The 24,048-nt window shown below is 37.2% G+C and overlaps 6 protein-coding genes across 12 annotated transcripts in view; 5 read left to right on the forward strand and 1 right to left on the reverse strand.

The window, feature by feature from the left end:
- Window positions 1-315: 315 nt before the first annotated feature.
- On the forward strand, window positions 316-1,429 carry LOC136412306 (aminopeptidase N-like; the record flags this gene model as incomplete). The annotated part of the gene is given in 3 exon segments (XM_066395333.1): window positions 316-392; window positions 451-634; window positions 1,187-1,429. Coding segments are annotated over 3 exon segments (504 nt in total), but the record flags the coding sequence as incomplete, so codon positions are not given.
- A 2-nt stretch (window positions 1,430-1,431) lies between these two features.
- On the forward strand, window positions 1,432-2,580 carry LOC136412307 (aminopeptidase N-like; the record flags this gene model as incomplete). Its single annotated transcript, XM_066395335.1, has 5 exons — window positions 1,432-1,548; window positions 1,600-1,792; window positions 1,847-2,127; window positions 2,176-2,360; window positions 2,410-2,580. Coding segments are annotated over 3 exons (411 nt in total), but the record flags the coding sequence as incomplete, so codon positions are not given.
- A 1,874-nt stretch (window positions 2,581-4,454) lies between these two features.
- LOC136412214 (membrane alanyl aminopeptidase-like) lies at window positions 4,455-7,925 on the forward strand. Its single transcript, XM_066395210.1, has 12 exons — window positions 4,455-4,651; window positions 4,707-4,908; window positions 4,963-5,202; window positions 5,253-5,473; window positions 5,528-6,044; window positions 6,100-6,274; window positions 6,324-6,519; window positions 6,565-6,835; window positions 6,895-7,110; window positions 7,166-7,486; window positions 7,539-7,608; window positions 7,662-7,925. The coding sequence occupies exons 1-12, from the start codon at window positions 4,495-4,497 to the stop codon at window positions 7,884-7,886; spliced, it is 2,811 nt and encodes a 936-aa protein (XP_066251307.1). The 5' UTR covers window positions 4,455-4,494; the 3' UTR covers window positions 7,887-7,925.
- A 1,431-nt stretch (window positions 7,926-9,356) lies between these two features.
- mRpL33 (mitochondrial ribosomal protein L33) overlaps window positions 9,357-24,048 on the forward strand; it is a 72,837-nt gene continuing 58,145 nt past the window's right edge. Inside the window, exon 1 of the mRNA XM_066395227.1 lies at window positions 9,357-9,369. The gene's annotated coding sequence lies outside the window, so the exon portion shown is untranslated. The remainder of the gene's footprint in view (window positions 9,370-24,048) is intronic.
- On the forward strand, window positions 9,959-16,160 carry LOC136412325 (CUB and sushi domain-containing protein 2-like). 3 transcript variants are annotated; one of them, XM_066395357.1, is made up of 11 exons: window positions 9,959-10,265; window positions 10,391-10,575; window positions 11,084-11,270; window positions 12,586-12,689; window positions 12,827-13,006; window positions 13,069-13,199; window positions 13,252-13,492; window positions 15,091-15,162; window positions 15,213-15,297; window positions 15,507-15,610; window positions 15,846-16,160. In XM_066395357.1, exons 2-11 carry the CDS (start codon window positions 10,512-10,514, stop codon window positions 15,914-15,916), a joined length of 1,239 nt encoding a protein of 412 aa, XP_066251454.1. In that variant the 5' UTR covers window positions 9,959-10,265; window positions 10,391-10,511; the 3' UTR covers window positions 15,917-16,160. The 3 variants fall into 3 exon arrangements, with proteins under 3 accessions (XP_066251454.1, XP_066251453.1, XP_066251455.1); XM_066395356.1 differs by having other exon boundaries at window positions 9,959-10,575; XM_066395358.1 differs by lacking the exon at window positions 15,507-15,610 and having other exon boundaries at window positions 9,973-10,575.
- On the reverse strand, window positions 16,386-22,884 carry row (relative of woc). Of its 5 annotated transcripts, none has more exons than XM_066395352.1 (18): window positions 22,503-22,884; window positions 22,324-22,451; window positions 22,128-22,271; window positions 22,039-22,065; window positions 21,900-21,978; window positions 21,479-21,739; window positions 21,307-21,428; window positions 21,023-21,256; window positions 20,333-20,622; window positions 20,010-20,271; window positions 19,477-19,961; window positions 18,879-19,157; window positions 18,505-18,824; window positions 18,295-18,448; window positions 18,059-18,241; window positions 17,715-17,975; window positions 17,502-17,665; window positions 16,386-17,453 (listed from the first exon to the last, which is right to left on the reverse strand). In XM_066395352.1, the coding sequence occupies exons 1-18, from the start codon at window positions 22,642-22,644 to the stop codon at window positions 16,639-16,641; spliced, it is 4,350 nt and encodes a 1,449-aa protein (XP_066251449.1). In that variant the 5' UTR covers window positions 22,645-22,884; the 3' UTR covers window positions 16,386-16,638. The 5 variants fall into 5 exon arrangements, with proteins under 5 accessions (XP_066251449.1, XP_066251450.1, XP_066251448.1 ...); XM_066395353.1 differs by having other exon boundaries at window positions 21,023-21,238; window positions 21,894-21,978; XM_066395351.1 differs by having other exon boundaries at window positions 21,894-21,978.

Raw genomic sequence — 24,048 nt, forward strand, 5'->3', positions numbered from 1 at the left:
ACTCTCTCTACTTCAAATTCAACCCTCGACGAGTGAGAACCTCAATTGAGGACCTTAACTCAATACTAACTAAAAAATACTTTTAGAGGGCTTGTAAGGACTGAATTCGATGTCACCTCCAGAATGTCTGTCTACCTGGTCGCATTCACCATTTCCCAGTATACCTGCACTGAGGGGGACCTGGAAGGATCCTCTGAGTATAAACATCGAGTGTGCTCAAAACTGGACTCAGAGGAGCAGAGGGATTGGGCATTGAGCCTCACTGCTGCCGTGATCAAATTCCACAATCAATATATTGAGATCAACAACACTTAGTCAGTCTCCAAGCTGGGTCATATAGCCGTTCCTGAGAAATCTGGAGTGATGGAAAATTGGGGGTTGGTGATCTATGGGTGAGAATGAGACTGAATAATTTAAAGAAGGATTTTATATGTGTAAGGGATGGTTTAGTGAGTCGGCTCTGCTCTATGACAAGGAAGTGCAAACTATGACTCAGAAACAGAGCATTGCGAAGATTATTACTCATGAACTAACCCATCAATGGTTCGGGAATTTGGTCACTTGCAAATGGTGGTCCTAGAATTTTTTGAATGAAGGATTTGCCAGGTTGTTCCAGTATTACATTGTAGATGATGTAAGTGTTAGAAATCACAATATTAAAGATGGTTTATGGGAACAGTCTCCCATATTCGGTAATAAATACTTAATATTGATTACCTTTCGTCTAGGGAGACTGTTTATGTTTATGTCTGATTCTTTTCTGGCTACGTTATGTTTTTGATTTTTGGGTTCAATGTGCCGCTTACTTCTTTGCATATGATATAAGTGAGTTAATCGTCGTCTGTAAGAAGTTACGGAATCACCTCAACTAAGCACCTCATTTTTATATAATATATTAATAGTTTATATACTATCAACGTGTATCATTCTGGTCACTCACACCCTGCATGGTTTACTCTTTTACCAACAGTAAGTACAGTGGAAATATGTTTTGATTTCAGAAAGGTTGTGTTACGCCACTGTTTATTGTATGAAATTGTAATTTCAGGTTATTTTAGGTGAGTTTACGTTCTTCCAGGTTAGTAATTCTATTCTAAAAATTGGGTTCTTTTTTGGTATGAGGATTATTTTCCTGAAGCAGTCGTTAGAAATTCAGGGGGGTATCAGCCAAGTTTTTTCTGTTTAGATTCTCCCTAGCTACGAAATGGAACCTCAATTCATAGTGAAAATCGTGCAAACCATGCTGGTAACCGATGGAAATCTGGACCTGTCAGCACTACAAACAAATGCCTCCACTCAATCAGAGGCCAGTGGTACCTTTGGTACTTACTCCTACAGCAAGGGCGCCAGAGTATTAAGGATGATCGAGCATATAGTGGGTAGAAATACTTTCAAGCTGGGAATTCAAAAATATATGGCCGATAAGTGAGTCATATAAGACTCATTCAAGGGGTAACCTTGAGTGAAGTGGTTGATAGCTGGATTAACAAGGGAGGGTACCCAGTGTTGAATATCTCATTAAATGGCAATGATCTGGTTATTTCCCAGGTTGCTACCGACTCTTTTCTGAATTCTTAAAGTTCAAGTGCAGTTTTGCAGCAAAGATTTTTGTACGGTGGAATTAAGACTGAGGAAACCAAATGGTATGTTCCAGTCAGCTTCACCACTTCTAGCTCTAACGACAATAACCAAGACACCACCCCCAGAGGATGGGTAACCCCCACTGAGAACCTGGTTATATCCAGTTTTGCTGAGGGCAATGATTGTATTGTGGTTAACAATCAACAGACTGGTAAGCAATCAAACTATAAACGATACAAGCACAACCAGTGGAGTACCAAATAAGGTTTCTACCACGTCAACTACGACCAAGTTTTATGGCAAAACCTGTCAATTGTCTTGAAACAATCTAACTTCTCTGGAATTCACGAGGTCAACAGAGCTTAAATAGCCGATGACGCGCACATGCTTCTCAGAATTGGATTCCTCACCTTCGGATAGATTCTGCAAATCGTAGAATTCCTGGAAAATGATGTCAGATACATTAGCTGGTACCCTGCAGTCACCCTCTTCAATTATTTGCTTGAAAAAACTGGGAGCACTACGACCCTTGGAGCAGCCCTCGCAGTAAGCTCAATAAAACAAATAATTCTAAGGTTCACTTCAGGGTTTTAGAGCCACTTTCTGGGACTGGTAGAAGCGACAGCCACCCCAGCGCCTTTAGATCAGGTAGATGAGGACAATCACGTGTACACTCTGAAGCAGGTCCTCATTGATAACTATGATTGTAAATATAGGGATGAGGCTTGTATCTCATAAGCCAAAGCTACATTTGCTACGTACAAGACTATATTCGAACGGTATATCAAAGCGCGAGGCCTAAACTTGTCCTGAGGCTGGTTGTTTCAGGCCCAACGTCAAAATGCGTTCGATAGTTTACTGCAACGCCCTCAGATACAGTGATGATGCCCTTGCCGATTGAGAGTTCCTCTACTCTCAATATCCAAAATATGTCTGTTTCTAGTGACACTTCGTATATTTGGAATGCATTGGGGTGCACTAAGGACGCAGAGGTTTTGAGGCTATAAGAGGAGGCTGTAAGGAGGTTCTGATTTTACGGTTAAATTTGTTGAATTCGCAGGTTTCTGGGCAAGATCTTGGAATCGGATGTTGCGCTTCTATCGGAAAATTTCACGTCAATTTTCTCGACGATTTTTTCAAGAAACGAAAAGGGAATCGATGCCGCCCTGGATTACTTCCTGGAGAACTATGAAGTGATTCTGTAAATGTGAGTCAAAATCATCCAGTAATTTCTACAATAAAACAACTTAATTTAATGATTTTCTGAGATAGCTTAGATGCCGGCAGCATCTTCTCAGAAATGGCTTCATATCTCACTCAAACATCTCAGCTTGATAAAGTAGAGGCCTTTCTGGCGACTGAGGGCCTCAATGAATCCCTCGTAACTTTAATTGAGAACGCTTTAGAAACCACTAAAGCCAATCAGGACCTTGTAAACCTATACAAGAGTCGATACTGGAGTATCTGGGAATCGATAAGGATGAGGAAAGCACCACTGTTCCTCAAGAGGATAGAGCGTTCGCGATAGGGTCTTGTGGGGCTTTTGCCACGGGTCTAATAATGGTTTTGTTACATATTTGCTAAGATTGTTGCAAATTTTAATTAATTCTGCGTCACGTTGCTTCGAACAACCATGAAAACATAATTCTGTTAAGTCACGTTTCCTCTTTTTAATTCTCTTTATCTCGTATTTAGGCATATAAATTCACATATTGACAAATTAATAAATTGTTACGAAAGTATCTATATCTGGCAAGTTTTATTACCACAATAATATGTAAGATTTGCCTGATGAAGGTTGTAAATTCGAATGAGTTTTATGGGTGAATTAAATCATTGTTTTATTTTCCGCCCGGTTCTAGAATTTTCTTTAGATAATTGATACGAGAGAAAAATGGAAATAATAAGGCAAAATGCTAGTAATAATGGGCATTAATTCCCACACCAGTGAATTAAAGATGTTGGCCAATAATCCACAGATTATGTTAATGTTAATTCAAATGTTAATCCCAGAATTATCCGATTCAGTATGAATTTACATATTCTTTTAGAGCTTAAATAAGCTTTATATTAAAGATTTTAAAAAAACACACAAAATTTAAAGAACTCTGACAGTATTTACTAAATATAGAGTGATCATTAAAAAACACTCATGTAGACGCTAAAGAGACACCTCTTGGATAAATTCATTAATTAGTATTTTTTAGCCATATGTTTTTCATGGTAAATGGCAAATGGCTTAATCGACGCCGTAGCTATACGGTTCATTCCTTACTGAGAGGGTTCTCTCGATCCGTACCATGTCGTACAGACGAGCGCCATCTAGCAAGAGATTGTATAAACTAAATCAGTTTCTTGACAATTTGACGATGATAAACTTGGTATAAATAATTATGTATTAAGTGTGCGAAACTTAAGAATGGATACATTTCCACTGACTATATGTATATTAAGATTGCAAATCCGAATTTAAAAAGTCTCCAGCAAATTTTATTACTAGAAATTTCAGCTGTAAAATAATAAATCATATGTCTGTATTATATAAGTAAAAACGCTTTTATATGGTTCTCAAATATCCGGGGATTTCAGTGTAATCCCAATTATGTTACCCAATAGCTCATGTGATATAATGCATTAGCTTTACTCCCTGAGAACCATTATAAAATTTGGTTACATATTCATAAAAAGACCTTTAGAAAACCTCATTTGCGCCATTACGCTAATGTTATCAAAATTTAAACTTGAAGCTGAAGGCCCTTACAATCATTTCAGAAGAATTAAGCAGGATTAAGCAAGAAAGATTTTTATACAGCATAATGCCTAGATAAGATAAACATAGACGAAGTTATAAATTAATTCGCTAACTGTATGCTTTCATCTTATATTGAGTGGTATCTATCTACCATTAGAAACATGGGGGTATCTCGGCACTTGCTGCTGATTTTGATTAGTGTCTCTTTAGTGCATTCAGAAGATTTTAGACTACCAGAGACAGTTTCGCCCTCTAAATATGTGGTGGATTTGCTCATCCCTCATGAAGTATTCACGGGAGACAATACCACATTTGAAGGTAATCATTTGCAAGCGTAATGAAGAGTTATCAAGATTTATTCATTTGGTTCTAGGGGAGGTTACTATGACCTTTACAGTGACTGAGAGCACTTCGCAGATCAAACTGCATCAAAGGGTCAACGGCACTCGCTATACTTTATTCAATGAAGATGAGGAAATATCAGTCACTAACGAATACAATTCAGTTACAGAAATCGATACTCTAAGCACAGCCACCAATTTAACCACTGGAGTCTCCTATAATTTACGCACCACGTTAGTAGTTTTAAACCTTTATGAGAGATACATCTTAATAACTGTTCAATATAGCTATTACGCCACTTTTGAGTCTACAGCCATGAAGGGCTTCTACATTAGTACCTACAAGCAAGAAAATGGCACCATCGCCTATTTAGTGACCACCCAATTTCAGCCCACCTCGGCCAGGCACGCGTTTCCATGCCTGGACGAACCGCAATATAAAGCCACTTTCGTCATTAGTCTCACCTACCCTGATGGACTAACAGCTTTAGGCAACACTAATATTAAATCTAATACCACAGTTGACGGGTATGCAGTTTTTCTTCTAACTGTAGAGGGTAATAATGAAGCGGTTTTAGTGGCTACATTAAGTCTACCTATGAAGAAACCACTACCATGTCTACATACCTTATAGCTTTTATTATATCGGAGTTTACCTGCACTGAGGGAGATACCATTGCAAGTGGGGTGCCTCACCGAGTGTGCTCTAGGGATGAAGAGGTGAATGAGAGGAAATTTGCAGTGGAAATTGGGCCTCCGTTGCTGCGCAGCTTAGAGAGCATAACTGGGATCAAGTTTGGTAATATGAATATTTCGTACCTCATGATACCTTCTTGAATTAAACTGGATGTAGGGGAGTATATGCCTAAAATGGACCAGGTAGCAATTCCCGACTTCTCAGCTGGTGCTATGGAAAATTGGGGATTGGTCACATATAGAGAAACAGGCTTGCTCTACAACGAAGAAGACACGTCATCGAACTATAAGAAGAACTTGGCCTTGGTGGTGGCCCATGAGTTCACCCATATGTGGTTCGGGAATTTAGTCACCTGCAAATGGTGGGATTATACGTTTTTAAACGAGGGCTTCGCCCGGTTTTACCAGTACTTTGCTGCTGCCACGACGCAACAATTCCTGGACTGGCAGCTGGAGAAACACTTCGTCGTGGAACAAGTCCATACAGCTTTGCTCGCTGACTCTACTGCGACCGCTCAGGAGTTAACTTCAAAATGTGCAAATTCCACGGAAGTTTCTGCGAAATTTGGCACTATCAGTTATAACAAGGGAGCCTCCATTTTTAGGATGATTGAGACCAATATTTTGGGCCCAATAAACTTCGTTTATGGCATCAGAGATTATTTATCTCTCAAGTAAATAACAAGATACAAATCTTTGTAGCCTGTATATTAATGCCCCTTAAAATAGCCAACTTACAGGGACTGAGCCTCAAGATCTTTGGACCTCTTTAGCAAAATTCGTCCCTGCTTCTAACCTACCTGCCTCAACCACTTTAGAAGCAGTTCTAGAGAATTGGGTGGAGTATAACGGACATCCGGTGGTTAAAGTTAGCGTTAATGGGAATGACGTAGACTTAACTCAGGTGTTTAATGGATCAAATGTATTTATCTAGTATTAATAGGCAGTTTTAGGAGAGATTCCTATTATCCTCTGCAACTAATTCGGAGAGGGCATATTACGTCCCTATTACCTACACTTTATCCAATGACACCAGCAAGTTCTCCAATACCACTGTAAAAGAATGGTTAACCCCCAAAGAAAAAAGTGTGCTATTAGAGGGAGCTTTAAGCAACAGCGATTGGATTATTTTAAATAACCGACAATCAGGTATTTAAGAAAACCATTTTGAGACCCACCAAACCCCCTTTAAAGGTTATTATAGGGTGGATTATGATGACACCCTCAGGACTAACATTATCTCTCAATTGCACTCCAACCACCTGGCCATAGACGTCCTCAATAGAGCCCAAATTATCAGTGATTCTTACAACTTTGCCAGGGCTGGACGCAATGGAGGATACGCCCCTGAAAAATGGAATTTCCAAAAGGTTTTCCACGTCTTGACCTATCTCCATCACGAGGTGGATTATTTTCCTTGGTATGCTACAATTATTGGGAACAACTATCTGTTGACGCGCATTGGGTAAATCACTCTTGCATTACCAAAGAATAATAAGCATTATTGTAATTGATCGTATATAGATATGACTCTGAGGAGGGAAAGTTATTCACATCGTTCATGCTAACTTTAATGAAAGAAGTGTACAATACTGTACCCTTTGAGACTCTAGACCCCAACAACCAAGTTTATAGTATGAAACAAGCTTTGATTCTCTCAAAAGTTTGCCAATATGGCGAAGAAACTTGTATTAGCTACGCCAAGAATATCTTTGCAGAATATCGTGAGAATGGCACCAAGTAAGAATTATAATACTTCTCCACCTCACAAAATTGCATTAAACATGCCCCATAGAGTCCCAAAAGATTTGAAAACTACCGTATACTGCAACGCCCTGCGATACAGTGACGATATAAACAGAGATTATGAGTTTTTGTGGGAAAAATACACTGAAACTGATTTGTCCACTGAGATAATCACCATTTACCAGGGTTTGGGATGCTCTCAGGATATCACCTTGCTAAAGCAGTTGTTGGGACAGACCATTGATGAAACTGCAGGAATAAGAACGCAAGACTTTGCCAATGTTTGGTCATATGTTTACACCAGTAGCAAGAATGGTACTAATGCAGCTTTAGAGTATATTACTGAGAATTATGTTGAGCTCAATGATGCGTAAGGTACTGGTAGTATCTTAGACCTGGGTTATACCAAAGGTTTTTTTTAGGTATGACAGTGTTGGATCTTTGATCTCCACTATTGCCGGCTACATATACGATGAGGATCAGCTCGAGAAGGTATTTTTTCTATACCTGTAACTTTTCCTATACTGTTGACTTTCCTATTGTAGTTAGATGTCTTGGCTAATAATGAAAAAATATCAGACGCTCATAAGACTATAGTAAATAATGCCAAAAAGTCAGCTACTGAAACCATTCAATGGGCGAAAAATCTGAAGGAGGATGTGGTAACATTTTTAAAAGAATATGAAGGCGAAAATGGGGGCGCAAAAATGTCCAAATCCTCCTTTGCCATAGTTGCAGTACTTTTGCTTTTGCAAAAATGGTTATTTTAGTTGAATGTTGATTGTGTAAATAGGTTTTGGTGTTTGTTAGGCAGTTTTGTTAGAATTTATTACGACTTAGCCTCAAATACCAGGTGATTCTAGATAAATGGGATAAGCAAATATCTTAAAATCGAGAAGATCTAAAAAAAAAGTTTATTTAAACTTTTTTTTTAGATTTTTAGTTTAAAAAATACTTTATTTAAAATATTTTTTATTTTCGAGGGCTCAACTTTTTATGCCGTCAATTTTTCCTCAAGGTCACCTTCATCTGTCTTTTGGAGTTAACTTCGTTTATTTCAAATAGAACACCCAATTTTTTTTTGAAGATTCGAATTCTTTATTGATAGTAAAAATTGTTTTACTTGAAACATTTTGTGCTAAAAGTAATGAAATTCATAACACTAGATACAAAATTAAATCTTATCTCAGCAGTGCTACAAGTTCAATTTCATCAAATTTTTGTTAAAGCAGATAAATCCAATTAAAAATAGTTTTTCGTGGATTAGGTGTACTTGTGAAATCGACAAATCCATCGATGACTGTTTTTGATTTTATCTTATGTTTATTTGATTTGTTTACGCATAGGCCCAAGTTAGCTTAGCAATCAAGTACCTTTAAGTGTGTGCAGTTTATACAGTTAGCGTCAGTCATTTTTTAAATTAATTTCTGTTTATGTTTCGATTTAATCTAGAGTGTAATTAGACATTCCTTTATTCAGACTCAGCTAGCATGGGAAAGAATTTAATTCTAATTTTGTTTATGTTTAGTTTAAGTTTAAAAAATTAAAGAAAAACGGTTACATTTTTAGTCAGTTTAATTTAAATTCGAAAACATACGGTTTAGTCTCATCAAATTTCTCGTAATATTTGTATTAAGAAGTTTGCAATATTAATAAACCTTAATAAGTAGTGAAGTTTATCCAGTACAAAATCATCTTGGCTGCCACTTTCTGGAAGCCCCACATATCGAGTACCGAGTGGGACCACACATCTTTCCTTCCCATCGCACCAAGCAGACTGAAATTTTTGAAATAGCACTGCATTTTAATAAAGAAGAAAAATCAAAATGATTTCAATTTATGGCTAATCAAGAAGAAATGTGGACCAAGAGATTGTTATCAACATATGGGGTTCGAGCGAAACAAAACAAAATATATAGGTCCACTGACATCAGAAGTTGTGGGACCATGTAGGGTGCCAACAAGAGGGATGGAACCCGGAACGAAGGGCAATCTGGTTCCGGCAGTTAAAAGAGATACTGTATTTTGCTCTTGTAGTTACTTTACATTTTTACTTTTGGCACTCTGTAATAAAGTGAATAATTTCGTAGTTTTCAAAATTCTTTGATTTGAGGAGATTTTTAGTTGTTTTAGGAGTTGATTATAAGGTTAAAAATAAATAATACTGCAAAACAAAAGAAAAGTAATCAAGATATAAATTAGTCTGTCCCTCTAAGGTTATTGAACAAGCTTTGAAACGAATAAATCATTATCGTAAATTAACATTTAGATTTATAATCTATCAATAATTATAGCAAATAAAGTTTAATGCTTGTGCCTGGGATTTAACGCACATTCTTCCCGTTCAGGTGTACTTGCTATTTTTTCTTATGACAAAAGTTAAATAAACACGAAAATTCTGGACAAAACAACTACAATATGTGTAGATTTTCTTCAATAGCACTACTAGTGTAGCAACACATAGATATTGTTGTGCCATCTTACAAAGAGTGACGCTACTGAAGAATAGAAAAATTCTGGTCAATTTGGTGGTGGAAATCGCGTTGAGTTGCGTTTCTCTGGCCAAAACACTTTTATTTAAAATTCAAAATGAGTATGTCATATAAAACAAATAATATAAATCATTAATTACTCATTGCAAAAGTGAATTCTACATAGTTTCCCCACTTTTCATTTTTACTAATATATTTCAGATTTTCCCTTATTTTTGGCGGCGAATTTCCTTTGTCCAAATGTTTTGGTCTCTCTCTCTCTCTCTCTCTCTCTCTCTCTCTTTGGCTCCGGAGTCTCACATTATTGATATTAGCAATGAAATGAGTCATAAAACGTCCTATTCCCCGCTGGCACGTTAATTGAATCGTATCTCCCGATCTGGACCCTAACTAGTGCGCCAAATCTGCAAAATCAGCCCTCGCGGCCTTCAGGGGGCGGTTTTGCGAGGGTGGAAAACCTTGTGGCGGGGATTTGGAATCGGGTCTCGCTCCACACGGCGCGCAGTACAAGAACGTTTCAGTTTATAGAATCTGTGATATAGACACGAAACACTCAATCAAACGTAACTTGCGGTTTCGTATCTAAGGCCTTTATAGGCTTTTTTATCGATGAACGGCTTTTGTGCGATTGATCGAAGTGTATGGTGGATTACGTAGGTATTAATTCGGAGTTTTTAACCTTGTCGCTTTCTAACTCAACAAACGCCTGCACTTTTATCCTACACAGATGAAAACAAGCCTCATCGTGGGAATATATGTATACAAACTACGCACATTTGCAGGAATACCCCATAAAACACGAACACTTAAATGCTGATTGTGCCAGTTCGGGACTGGAATGGTGTCAGTGATGTTTCAGAAAAAGAGGAGTAGAAGGAGGAATTTTGCAGGAAGGGACTTGAGATGATTCGGCCCTTGTTTGTAGCATTTATCATATACGTGCACCATGCTTTTGCAGGATATATTGGTGAGTGTTGGTGACCGCCTAAAAGCCTGTAATGTCTTCCTGCTGGTGTTGCCAAGAAGTTTAAATATAGGCCACATCTATCAAGTTAAGAAAACAGTAAAAATGTGGACCACAAATGTTTCTTTTATCTGGCAAAGTGTCTTATAAATCACTTAGCAATGTGGCTGTATATTTAGACTATCAGTGAGAACTAAGATCTTAGCTATAATAAACTTTGTTCAATAAGACCATTTAGGTAAACAATAATATGTCACTAGATAAGAAAAATGGGAGTTTATCTGTTGGCAATTACATTGTAATAAAAAAATAGTTTTATAATTCCCCATTGATCTGCTTTCTCTGATATCAATAGGCCAGGAAGTAGTTGCCTGGGGCTTCACTAATTCCTTTACAACCAAGAAACTTCCCTTCGAATTACTTCTTCCATTGTCAGGGGATTTGTATTGTTAGCCCGACCCCGACTTTATTTTTGTTTCAAGGATAAACTCACGTTTTTACTTCTCTATAGAAAAGGTGATAGTGAGAGGCTGTGAGTCTTGTCAATTGATGCTGACCTGTCGTCAATTGGACTCCCTTATCGCCATCCTGGATGTGGATTTTCAGGCTGAAAGCTCAGTATATGACACTGGGCTCATGAAAAATCGAACTATGAGGCCTTTCCCCCCAGATCATCCCCGAGATTCTCTGAACAAGAGGTAATGTGAGAGGCTTAGTTGAAGCCCGATAAGAAAATTGCTTCTTTTCTGTATTGATTAGATTGGAAGCTAAAAGCACTTAACAGTTTTAACCCTGTTTTATCTTCAAACGAACCAAAGCCATATGGCTTTTTAATTACAATTAGGAGCAGACGTTTGTTTTCCTATTCATTCATTCTTATCTGGCTTTAAATCTAAAGCCTAAAACACTCACCAAAAGAAGGTGCATTTTAATTAGTTTGCGCAGTTTGAAATTAAGTTGCACCCCTCGCTATAACGCAACAAACGAAAAAGCCAATTCATCTTTGTAAAGTTCCCAACTTGGTAACAGAAACTTTTCAATGAAATGTGTATAGAAGCTAGAAATCCCAAAGCGTGTCAATGTGCTAACTGAACGACAATAGGTCAGGGTGAAAGAGCTTGCGGGGGTGACGCTTAATCTACATTTTCGGGGTAGGAAGTGCACGCGTAAGTCCACAAAAGAGGGTGACACATTTTCCTTTCGGGGTCCCCTGCGGATATGATCGAGGATTTCATGAGCCATTTCACAATTTTGGGATATAGATTTTCTGTCAAATTTGTTAAAATACTTTATAGACTGCTTCCTCTACAATAGAAACTCGAATTCTAATCATTAATCAGAAAGAAGCATTTTTCAAAAGGTCGAAAACATAAATTTCCAACTCGAAAAACTGCATTTTTCACCTTTGACCTCCAAGAAACATCAACAGAACGACAAAGATACTTAAAGTATACAGATAGAACCACATTGTAGTGTCCCACCGAAATATATATCTTTAATAGTACCTAAGTTGTAAAGCAGCGCATCTGGACCAATATTTTCCTAGGTTTTTCCAAATTTAAAATATTCTCGACGTATATAAAAGATGGCTCAGATTTCTTCGCATCAGATTATGGATCTACAGAAAAGCCCTAAATTTTCCTAAATTATATGTACATAGAAAAGTTTTTGTGTTTAGAAGTTGCAGTCCCAAAAACAAAAATTGCGATATTTTTCAAAAGAAAATCTAGGTAATATTCGATTTTTCGAAAGAACAGTTTCTATAGATATTTTTTAAAATGTCATTAAATTATATAAAAAAATACCTCCTCTACATTCACTACCCAAATTCCTCCCCAATTTTTTCAATTTTCCGATATTTACTTCATACTTCTTCACTTAAATTTGAATATTTCAAAATATTAGTAACTACAAAACAGCGTAGCACCAACAGAAAAAGAAAAAATCACACTTTTCTACATACCTAATTTATTATCTTCGAATTAACTAGTTTTTGTTACTCCCTCCCTGAAGATGTTCCGGTCTAAGTCACTGCAGTTTCATTTTAACCGAGGACAGTCCTGGAAGCGAAGCATTTGGACCTGGAAATGTTACTATAAAATACGCATGCGCAACCGGTAAGCACCTATGAAAACGCAAATAGATTTCCCAAAAAGCTGACCCTCTAAAAGGGCTGCTGCCATGGGGCTTCTTCTTTCACCTAATTCATAATAAACTTGCTTGAATGGTGTAATATTAGTATGATAATTTTTAGGGGATAAAGTGCACCCTTACTGCAACACCGACATCCACCTGAACAACTCCTCGTCTTCTGGATTTATTCACAATCCAGGTTATCCGCGACTATACGCAGGGCAGAAAAAATGCGTGTGGAAAATCACAGCTCCGCTTTATCAGAAAGTCAGGTTGAGAATCTTGGATGTCGCTCTTTTCGGTGGGTTTCAAGTCTTCACATATTTTTTTGCTTATTTGAGTTATGCGAGAACATTATTACAGATACCAAAGTGTTATCTCAAGAGGAATGCAGAGACGTCTTGGAGGTAATTGACAGCGACCAAGCAATTTATTCTACTTGCACGCAGGAGCATCCTCCAGTTGAAGTGGTGTCTGCTAGTGAAGTTGTGGAGGTCTGAAAGATATTTTGAATTATTTCAGAGTGATTTTCATTTTTTTTTACAGTTAGTGCTTACATCTAGACAGTTGATAAATCCCAGAAGAGGAGTTCTTATTTATTATTCAATTGAAGGGTGTTCCTTGGTGCCTCCCCCAAAAAACGCCTACTTGGTGTCTTACAATGATACAATAGCTACATACTCCTGCAGGAGGGGCTATGTGTTTCCAGACACTCAGACCAAAACACGGTCAATTAGCTGCTTTGCTGCTTCATGGAATGTATCTACCCCATTGCTGGATTGTGAATGTATGTATTTATAGCTAGCTTTTAGGATACTAAAAAATAAAATTAAAAGGTCTTTTATGTAGTATTTGTTGTATGTAGTTTAGATGTTATATGTGCGCGGTACTTTGTTATCTTGAAATGGCTACGTTTGAAAATATATTGAGAACTTAATTTCACCAATTGTCAAGAAAATAATTTAAAATTATTGATACTATGGTGAACAAAAATAAATGTAAATTCTATTGATAACTTATAAAAATCAGAATTACATTTTCGTTAATCTCTATGGTTCTAGATTACAACAAAATGTTACTAATTGTATGTTATAAAAAGAGTATGACGGGTTTTATTTACAATGATAGTATGTTGAAATTCAATTACAATCAAATAAATGGTTATTTAATAGAAAATATTGACACTATAGTGAATGAAAATTTGATATAAATTTGTCTCATGATTCCTGATTAGAATTTAGTTACTAAGAAATATTATTCATAAGTCTATGTTACGTTACAAGAGATACGACATATTGATCTTTTTAATTAATCACAAACTGCGAGAAAATTTAATTAAATCGAGAGTATATAAGAATAGGTAATTTCAATAAACATGATTCATATACAAGGCCAAGGTCAAAATCACATGTATCCAGATATTGTTCAATTGCCTATCACTTGTGTGTGGGAATAAAAGTGCTTAGACAGTAATTGATCAACGGCGTCATAAGTATTTACGTAAGTCTTCAATAATTTTGAAACCCTCCCTAAATGCGATCCTGACTGAAACATCGGTAACGCCCGTAATGACCAAACATAAGTACCAGCAACCGTGTATTGTTACAATGTCCTATATTAATGACAGGAATTTTTCAAGTTAAGTTTGTTGACCCTCGGCCAAATTTAATTCAGTCAATAAATTCATTTCAAAAGCAATTTGTTACGCTCTCTTAGCCATACTTTCGAACCCGGTGCTTGCCACATTGTATTATTCAAAACACGCTTGTTTACTGATATAGAGATATTTCATATACTAAGCAGAAAATATTTGTTGTACTAAGTCCTCGTTAGAGAACCAAAAAGGTAAGTTCAGATCTGACACTATTTTATTACTTCTTTTACGTGGAACACCCGATTTAAAAATTCAATATAACCATAGCCGAGAACTTAAAATAGCTCCAATAGCAGAGCATCTTCCTATTAACTTGAATAGCACTTAAATATAAATAACTACCGGCAATTCAACTGTAGGATTGTTCGACCTACAACCAATTATAATCACTTATTTTTCGATAAGAGTTGAAGGAGAGCACAGTGTATCTGACTTATTCCTTATCAATTTTTAACTACGAACGAAATTGTAATATAGCCAAATATAGTTTAAAAAGCACAACATAATGCAGCAATATTTATATAGGTATGTAGGGTAAAATTAATAACATTAGAATTTTTTTCATATAAAGTATAAAATGTGGATGCCATTCTTATCTTAATTGTTGTTGTTGTTTGATCCATTAAGGAAGTAATGTTCCACGTTTAATTAGTTTACTGAACGATTTCAAAAACCACTGCAAAACAAGCATCACGTGCTTATTTAGTTCTCAGTGTTCCATTTATTTTCAGGGCCCGGGAAAGTATCTGAGGCTGTGATAAATCTCAAAAGTATAGTACAGATATCAGAATCAATGGCTTCAGGTAAAAATACAATTTACTTATTACAATTCTATAGCTTTTTCAATTTTCAGAATTAGTAGCTCCCATCGTCCTCATGCTGATCCTCTTCGCTCTAAACGGTGTTGTGGTGTTCTACATTTACAGAGCCAGAAAGAAGTAAGTATAACCATGTCAGTACTAAAAAAATCTATTTTCATGCACAATAAAATATCAAAAATTATACATAAGATTGTACCTTCAAGGCCCTTATCTTATTTAGGCCAAAATTCCATACGTGACATTAGTAGTTTTAATCCTCTAATGATTCTATTATAGCACAGCTTATTCTCCAATCAGCATGCTTTAACGAAGTTTTTGTTTTTCAGTTCGTTTAGGCATCGGAGACCTTCAAATTTCGGTAATCGTGAGTGGCAACGGGGTCGTCTTTATTACGGTTCCATGGAAAACCATAATAACTGTTCTTTGAGAGGTGCCCACTACAAAATGCAAATTGCTATCACTCATAAATCCAGTTTTGGCGAAGATAATCAATTAAATTTGAATTATTACTGATTATCTTTACAAAGGCTGTTTAATTTAATTCATTATTTGCACTAACTAATCGCGATTAATTACATGTTTAGTGCATGTGAAGGGATAAAACTACAATTAATAAATTATTTAAACATAAAAATTTTATTAACGTTGTTTTTCTTTGTTTCCAGGCAAGTCGTCGAAGTTGCAGACGAAGAACTGGGAACCTTCACTGAAAGTCAGCAATGAAAAATGGCCTTAACGTAAATTATTACTAACTGTTTGAACGTTCTATTCTTATATTAAGAGAGTTTAAAAACATATGCAAAGGTGTATTTTACTTACTTGTTAGGTTAAAGCTAAAGAGGAGTATCTTATCAAAGAAAGACAATAGTTTAATTTTATTAAAAATGGTACTACTCGCAACGCAAATGACTGCTATGTGGAAAATAAGATGTTTTTATTGATTGCAACTGACAGTTAATATATTTGTAGTGTAATAAACACTTGTGCAGTTTAGTTGTTCCCAGAAAATATTAGTCTTATTAAAATTTAAAAAATTCCAGTACCAATATTAATTAAACCATTAAAGAATTTGAATGCAGTATAGATACCCTGATGCAGACAACCTACGACAAATATGGTGCGGTTTGAAAGGAATACTGTAGTTTTGAGCGTTTTTAAAATATCAAATATTTGAAGATGAATATTTAACTACAAGGCCTTCGAGGTTAAAAAAATAAAACTCAATTTATTGATAATTTAAATATGTAGTTTACGGACCATAAACTTTACATAAAATTTGAATTAACGAGTCTTACGTTGTTGTAGATTAGTGCCTACACATATATGTCAAAGAAAAAAACTTTAACATAATCGTAAAACATATATTATGTAAAACTGCCACTAAATCTTTTTGAAGTCTAAATGGGTAAATTAAAACAAAAATCCTTAAAAAAAGTCATATTATTTCTATTCGACTTCTCAGCTTGCAACACTGTCCTCACACTCCATTTTTTCGACCCCTGAGTCACACTCCACTTTATCGATCTCTGGTTCAGACTTAGGTGGGACGCCAAGTTCATCTGTCAACAATGGGGATTTTGCGATCTCCATGGAATTTTTTTCGGGCAACATTGACGCTGCTTCAACACTTGCGTCTTCAGCTGCTTTTTCTACTATTTCCATAGCTATATTATCTTCGACTTTTAAGGATTCTTCAGCGACTAAAGGCGCTTCGTTAACGTTCAATAATGTATTCTCTTCGTTTTTAGAAGGCACAGCCTCTTCTTCATTTATTAATGTTGGCGATTGCTCAATATTCTCATTACTTATTAATGATTTCTCGACTTTTTCATGCTCTGAAGGTGCCGCAGTGTCTTCTTCTGTTACCCTCAAAATGGGCGTTTCTTCGGGTTCTTTATTGTTTTTGGAGACATTCTCATTCTCAGTATCTGCAAATACAGTTTCGGGGCTTTTGAGAGATTTCTCATTGTCCTCATCAATTTTCACATCCTCAATTTCATTACCCACAGCCACTTCGGCCGGCTTTGAGTCCTCATCAATAAGCTCAATCACCTCCTCGCTTTTTTCCGCATCTTTGAACTTTTTGGCCGCACTTTCCGGTTCGTGATCCTCCGTGGGTAGCTTTTTGGACTTCTTGTCGCCCTCCTCGGGCTTGCGCACCAAACCGAGTACGTCCAGCATGCTGTGAGTGACTGAGGCGTTTTTTGCCTCCTGCAGGGAGGAGTAAGCCGACTTTTTTTCGCACGTGGCCAGGTGTTTTGCCATTTGATTGCCTAAAATTCCACCTAAAAACTTCGTCTTATAAAAGCAACTTTACTTACCATCTTGACTGCTAAAGCCGCAAATGCAAAACATCTCATAAGGTAATTTCTCCTCTGGCAAAGTTAATGAAGCGTTTTTATTGCATTTTGCGTTGTGCTCTTGCATTGCACTGGAGCAGCATGTAGAATACTGACAATTAGGATTCTGACAGCTCTCAAACGATCTGCAAAATGTTCTTAAGTTTTGGCGATAAGTTGAGGTTTTCTCCTTACGGGAAATGCTTGGGGTTGTCCATTAAACCTTCACATTCTTTGCACTTAAGCCCTTTTCCTACGTTATAGAACAAAGTGGCGAAATTGATGCCCTCAGCGTCACACGGGTATTTATCCATTTTGGATTTGGGCACCATCACGCCGTTGCGGGGCGCAACCCATGGTACCAACCCGGTTTTACCGCGCTGAGATGTGTGCATCTTGATCAAATGATCTTTAAGCAGGTCCTTTTGGATGAACCAAGAATTGCATTTTCCGCACCTGTGCAGAAATCAAAATAGTATAAAACTGATACAGCCCCATAATTCTAACTTATTGAGATATCCAATTTCGTATTTTTTTACCTCTTGGCCAACTGTTTTCTCTGATGTTTCTGCAAATGTTGAATGAAAAAGTGCATGTTTTGCGCAATATTCCTCGACGACGAGAACACTGTGGTCGACTTGAGACAGAAAGGGCACTGAATTGTGGGCCCGTTATTGTGCTGCTTATAGAAATGATCAATAGCTTGTTTGTGGTTCGAGCACCTATAAAATGTTTACACTAAAACTACTCTAAAATTCGTGGAAAACTCATATACCTGTAGCCGCACGTGCCGCATTGATAAGGCAGTTCTGAGGGACAATGCTCTTTGGACATGTGCTTGCCCAAAACGAATGGATTCATGTATTGAGCTTCGCAGATCAGACAAATAAAGCCGTTCTCGTGTTTGGTCTCTGAGGGATGGGCTGAAGCTTAATAAGTCACTCAAGTGAGTACAAAACCATCAATCAACTTCTTAAGCTATTACCAATGTGCTTCAAAAGGTCATTTGCAGTAGCTACGCTGGTCAGGCAATATTTGCACATTTGCAAATCCTTAGACACATTATGCGCGTGCTTGAACAAGTGCCCCATTAGAACGATATTGTTGTTGTAAATTTCCTTACATATCGGGCACTTTAAATTGAGTTTCACGTTAGTTTTGGGGGGGTAATGGTCGATGGTGCCGTAATAGTAGCTCTCCAAAGGCACCATCTGCTCGGGCACATCTGGAGAAGTGGATTTGGGCGGTCTATTCATTTCTTGTTGAGATGGGGAGGTAATTTTGGTGGGGGCCTCACTTTCCTTTCTATTTATTATATTATCATGATAATGTGAAACAAACTCACGCATACACACAGACCTTTTCCTTTTTTTTCCATAAGTCTCCAGGGTTTTACTCTGTTGATTGATAGTCAATGAAACTCCGTTAGGAGGCGCGGGAGTACCCCCAGACGGAGTAATGGCCCAGTTTTTGAAGGGGTTCAAAGCCACCTTGTTCAAACGCACCACTAAATTCTGAGATGATTCATGACGCGTTTGTTCAGCCAAATGCGAAATCAAATTATCGAACGCCTCCATTGACGTAGTGCCAAACCATTCACGCCACACCAATTCGTCAAGAAATTGTTGGATGATTTGTCTAAAATGGAGATGATTTTAATTAAGTAAGAAATGAAGTATGAAAAGAACAGGGAATAGTTTATTTCCTATGCAATACAATTAAAATGTAGTCAGAAAAAGCTTTCTATGATGTTACGGCGAATGCTCGCAACTAATACCTGTAGGAAAATTAACCAAACTCAGTCACAAGCTAGGCACATTTATTCTTAATGTAAAGTCCTAAATCTTGCGTAATGACGATTAATGATTTTTTTTTTTTTAATTTTGCTGACTAAACTGTGAATGTCCTCTGGTTGGCTCTTCCTCCCTACAAGTGGATATCAAAAATCCAAATTTACCTTGACAACAATGACAGCGTATTCTGGAACATCCTAGGCACAATCCTCCTCAAATATTCCATAATGGTGCGATTAGAGTTGTTCACATCTACTGATGTTGTCTGGATAACATTGGCGAAGCCCATTTGCATCAACGTAGCTTTATCTACCGTCAAATCTGTTACTATGGTACTATCGGAATGCACCCACCCTTCCAGAGGTTCCAGAATCTTTGAAAATCGTTTTTTGTAGTTTCGTTCGCCCTCTGTTTGCGGCTCGATAGCCCGCAACCTGACCAACTTCGACGTGGTCTCCAACACGCCCAAAACTTCCACTTTGACTTGTCGAGAATTTCCGTCCTGCGACGTAGTTCCAAGAGAAATCACTCCTACTTCCACTTTAGTTTGAGGTCCTCCCAATTGGCGCAAATGCGTTTGCAACGCCACGCTGCAGATGGAACGCAACCACGTGTACATGCCCTTTACGTACAAATTGTCGACTTTCACCTTTAAACACAATTTTAGAGCAAATTTGGGATTGAAATCTTTCTTTACCCATTGTGTAACGTTCTGAATGTTTGTCTGGCAAATCCAGTGGTAGAGCAATTTGAGGATGACCAGGGGTTGGTGCGGAGAGCCCTCAAAAAGAGAGCCACTAAACACAGACACGAATCTCTGGGGGCAACACTCGGAAATCCATACGTAACCTCCGGAATAGGGGAATTTTGTGACGTCACTATACATGCCCAGTTTCAGCTGATTGGAAAAGTGAACTGAGCATTTTTGCTCGGATTTCACCAAACCCTGCTGAATTAACCTGGAAAAACATTAAATAATTGCAATTAATAATACAAACCTTCATAATATGGTGTACATACCATTCGGTAAACTTCGTAGGTGGGTACATCAACACCCCCTTGACTTTGCTGTCCAGTTTGGTCCGGTCGGCATTGACGTTCACAACACGCAGGTGCGGCCTGGCCACGACCACTAAAGAAGGAAATGTTTTTCCTTGCAATTTGTTGAAGGAAACTTCGCGACTGTCCGGTAAAGGTCGACCATCGTCCGAAGTTAAATCTACTATTGCTTTTGGTTTTACGGTAGTTCCGGCCGATAGACCTCCTTCTACGTTGTTTTCGGTAGGGCGAGCATTAGGAGATCCAGTGGCCTTAGGAACATGATTTTTTCATTAAGAGGAGAACTGACAAGTCCTGAAGTAGTGGAAATTTGTATTTATCTCAGAACTACAATCTAAAGGAATTGTTACAGCCCGATTTATTCAGATATATGTATAGAGCTCATCAAGGTGATTGACTTGACCTATCTTTTAATGGAATTACTCCATTGGTTCCTGAGGTATTGTTGCACAAAATTAGGAAAATTTCAACATTTTTAAGGTGTTGTTTTTTGGTCCTGGATTTTTAACAAAACCATCATGAAAGGAAGTTGGCAACTCAGCAAATTAACAAATATCTTAAGTTTACAGTTACGATTCTTGACAATGTCGAATGAATTCTTTATAAAATAAGGAAAAATTTTAACTTATAATACAGTTAAATTTATCTTACATTTCCTCTTGATCGAGTTGCAGGAGGCCCTGTAATAACAGGCAAGGGTACAGCCCTCTTCAGCACTTGCTTTGCTCCTTGACTAGCCAGAATTGATCTGGTGACCACAGGAGTAGTTGTAGGAGTCGCCGGTGGCGCCACCACAGTGAGTTTCTTCAATTTAGGCGGTCGGCCTCTGCCGGCAGGTGTAGGACTGCAGGCAGGACTACTCTGAGCCTGTAAATTCGTCGCCACCTTTAAACAAACTTTTCAGCACTTTCAGTCCATTTTAAGCAAATTTTTACCTGAATTTTTGGTTGTTTGCCAGCAGTTCCCAGCTGCCGGCAATCTACTACTAAATGATAAGCGGGAGTGGCGACACTGCTGTTTAACACTATTGGGGGCTGATTTTGAGAGGCTTGAACCGCTGAAATGTCATTTACTTACCCAATTTATCGAATCAAATTCCTACTTTACCTTGTATAGTTTTTTGCACATGCTCCTCCACCTCAATAACAGTAGTCAAATCGCCTTTGAAAACAATCTCCCCCTTGCATTCTTTTAACAGTTCATCAAGTTTGTCTTGCACAGCTTTTTGCTCATCTTGCAGCCTCTGATTCCTCTCTTTCTGACATGGTTCCAACTCCTCTACCCAACACTCTAGTTCCAGATTGTTCTCCACATTGTGGTTAGTGATATTGGGGGTGGGAATTGTTTTTAAAACCAAAACTTCCCGGTCTATATATGCAGTTGAAAATGCTTCTTAGATCATAAATGATTTTTCACATATATGAAGGGTACATCACTAAGGAAGTTAATACAGGGAATATATAGTAAATAGACAATGTAATTCGCAAAAATTTCATTAGTGATTTACCCCTCAGCTACCTACCATTACCATCAGCTGATTTACGATGAGTCAATTTGTATTTCTTTTTAGGAGCTGCTGCCACTGTCTGTGCAAGTGGCTCTTCCTCCTAAAGAATAAACCAATCTTAAATTCCACCATAAATATTATAAAATAAAGGAAATATTACCTCTTTAACATCCCCAGCATAGACATACTACAGCACATATAAACAAACATAATAAATTACTGCATGTTGCACCTAAAAAACTAACTTACATCATCATCATCAGGTACCTCAGCAACATCATCATCATCTTCAAGCAACATTTGCATTTGCTTCAATGCTTCTTTGCTGGCAGCTCTCCGGGCATGATGTCGTGGTTTAACATCAATTTTCTCCTTTTTTGGAACAATATTTGGCTGCAATTTAAAAATAAACAACACAGCTGGAAACCTCAAGCTTGATTCTTACTGCAAAGACCGAAGGAATCACATCAGGAGACAGGATTACTTTCCCATTCTTATAAAGCAAATCTCCATCCTCAAAATGGTCACTACACAGTCTTGGAGTGGGCAATGCAGCATCCACAGTAAATTGAGCTAATTTATGTAATTTTTAAACTAGAGTTAAAGCTGCTAATGTAGACTTACGATAAGCACATTCAATGGCTCTAAGCCATCGTCTCCTCATTTTTTCCTTTGAGGGCAGTTTGTGATAAGTGACATTGGGACCTGCAGTTTTTTCTGAGGAATTGGGGCATTGTGGTATAGCACAGGAAGCCCTTTTAGTCATGCTTGGAACTGTTTCCAAGCAGCTATGCCTTGGCTCTATTAACAAGGGTCTTCTAGGGGCTAAAATGGGTTTCCCATGGTGTTTAAGGGATTAAAGATTGAAGTGGTTTTTCGTCTGTTAAACGAAGCAAGTTTCTTTTAATAATTATTGGTTTTAATCGCTAAAAAGATGATTAAAACGTAAATTAAATTGGCTTTTATGCAGTTTATGAATCTAATGAATCCATTTTGGATCTTTTGTTTTGACTTTGACAGTGACAATTTGACTTTAATGCAAATATTATATAGTGTGATCAATTATATTAAGACCTCACAGCAGGTGGTGAACCATTAACGTCGGGCGTTGCAAATTTGTAAGGCAATTTATCATTTAGCATTAAACACTTTTTTTTATTAATAATGGGCGACTATTGAAAAAACCCTCAAGCTTAATATCAATTAATTTTTACTTAGTAGTATACAAGTGGAAAATGTGACAACATGGGAAATCATATAGTTCTCTGCTATTATTCACTTTTATTGAATTTTAATAATAGACAGGTTTTGTTTTTGATTTATAACAATGGACGTTAGGCACTTGATACGACATATTTTTTTACCTAAATATTAAGCACAAAATATAAAAAAATTCAAATCCCAAATTATAGAAAGAATAAACAATCCGCTGTTGCCATTTATTGCATGCATAATAACGGAAGGCTTTAAAATAAAGCTCTCAGTTTTGCAGTGGTGCGCCATAAAAATGGGGCTTAGTTAAGCTATTTACCCTCAACCGTATGACTCATAACTGTTGTGAGTCAGATCCAAGACATACCCCTTATATTTCAATACTTCCTTGAGGTTTAATTAACGTTTCTTTTATTATCGGTGTATTCTCTTTTTGAATAAATACCTAAGGTAAATTCAAAACTACTCAGCCGCCTGAAGACCAAGCTGGGCATCTTCGAAAGATTTTATGTTAGAAAAGATAATACTAATTTTCTCATCGAATCCAAATTTTTTTCTTGGGTACTAGTAACAAATCCTTGAATAGAAGTTTTCGGTTGACAAAATGTCCCTACCTCTCTTGTGTGACCAAGTCTTCAGCGACTTCATTACATTTTGATTACTCAGAAATATTACGTTAAATTTCAGTCTTGCAGTTTGGTGAAAATATCAAAAATTCTGTTTTTGGAAATAATAACAAGGAATGATTGTTATTATTTCCAAGGTTGGAATAATAATAAGCAAATATGTACAGGTGAATATAAGAAATGTTCAAAGTTTCCATTTCCAGACAGAATTCTACGTTTTTCTTAAATTTTGCATTGATCTCAAAATGCCCCTTCTTATTTTGGTCTTTAAACTTGTGATCTCCATTTTCAGCTTCGTAGTTTCCCATAAATAATAATTTAATCGGGAAACA

This window comes from Euwallacea similis, chromosome 11, assembly GCF_039881205.1.
Source record: "Euwallacea similis isolate ESF13 chromosome 11, ESF131.1, whole genome shotgun sequence".
Taxonomy (NCBI): Eukaryota; Metazoa; Arthropoda; class Insecta; order Coleoptera; family Curculionidae; genus Euwallacea; species Euwallacea similis.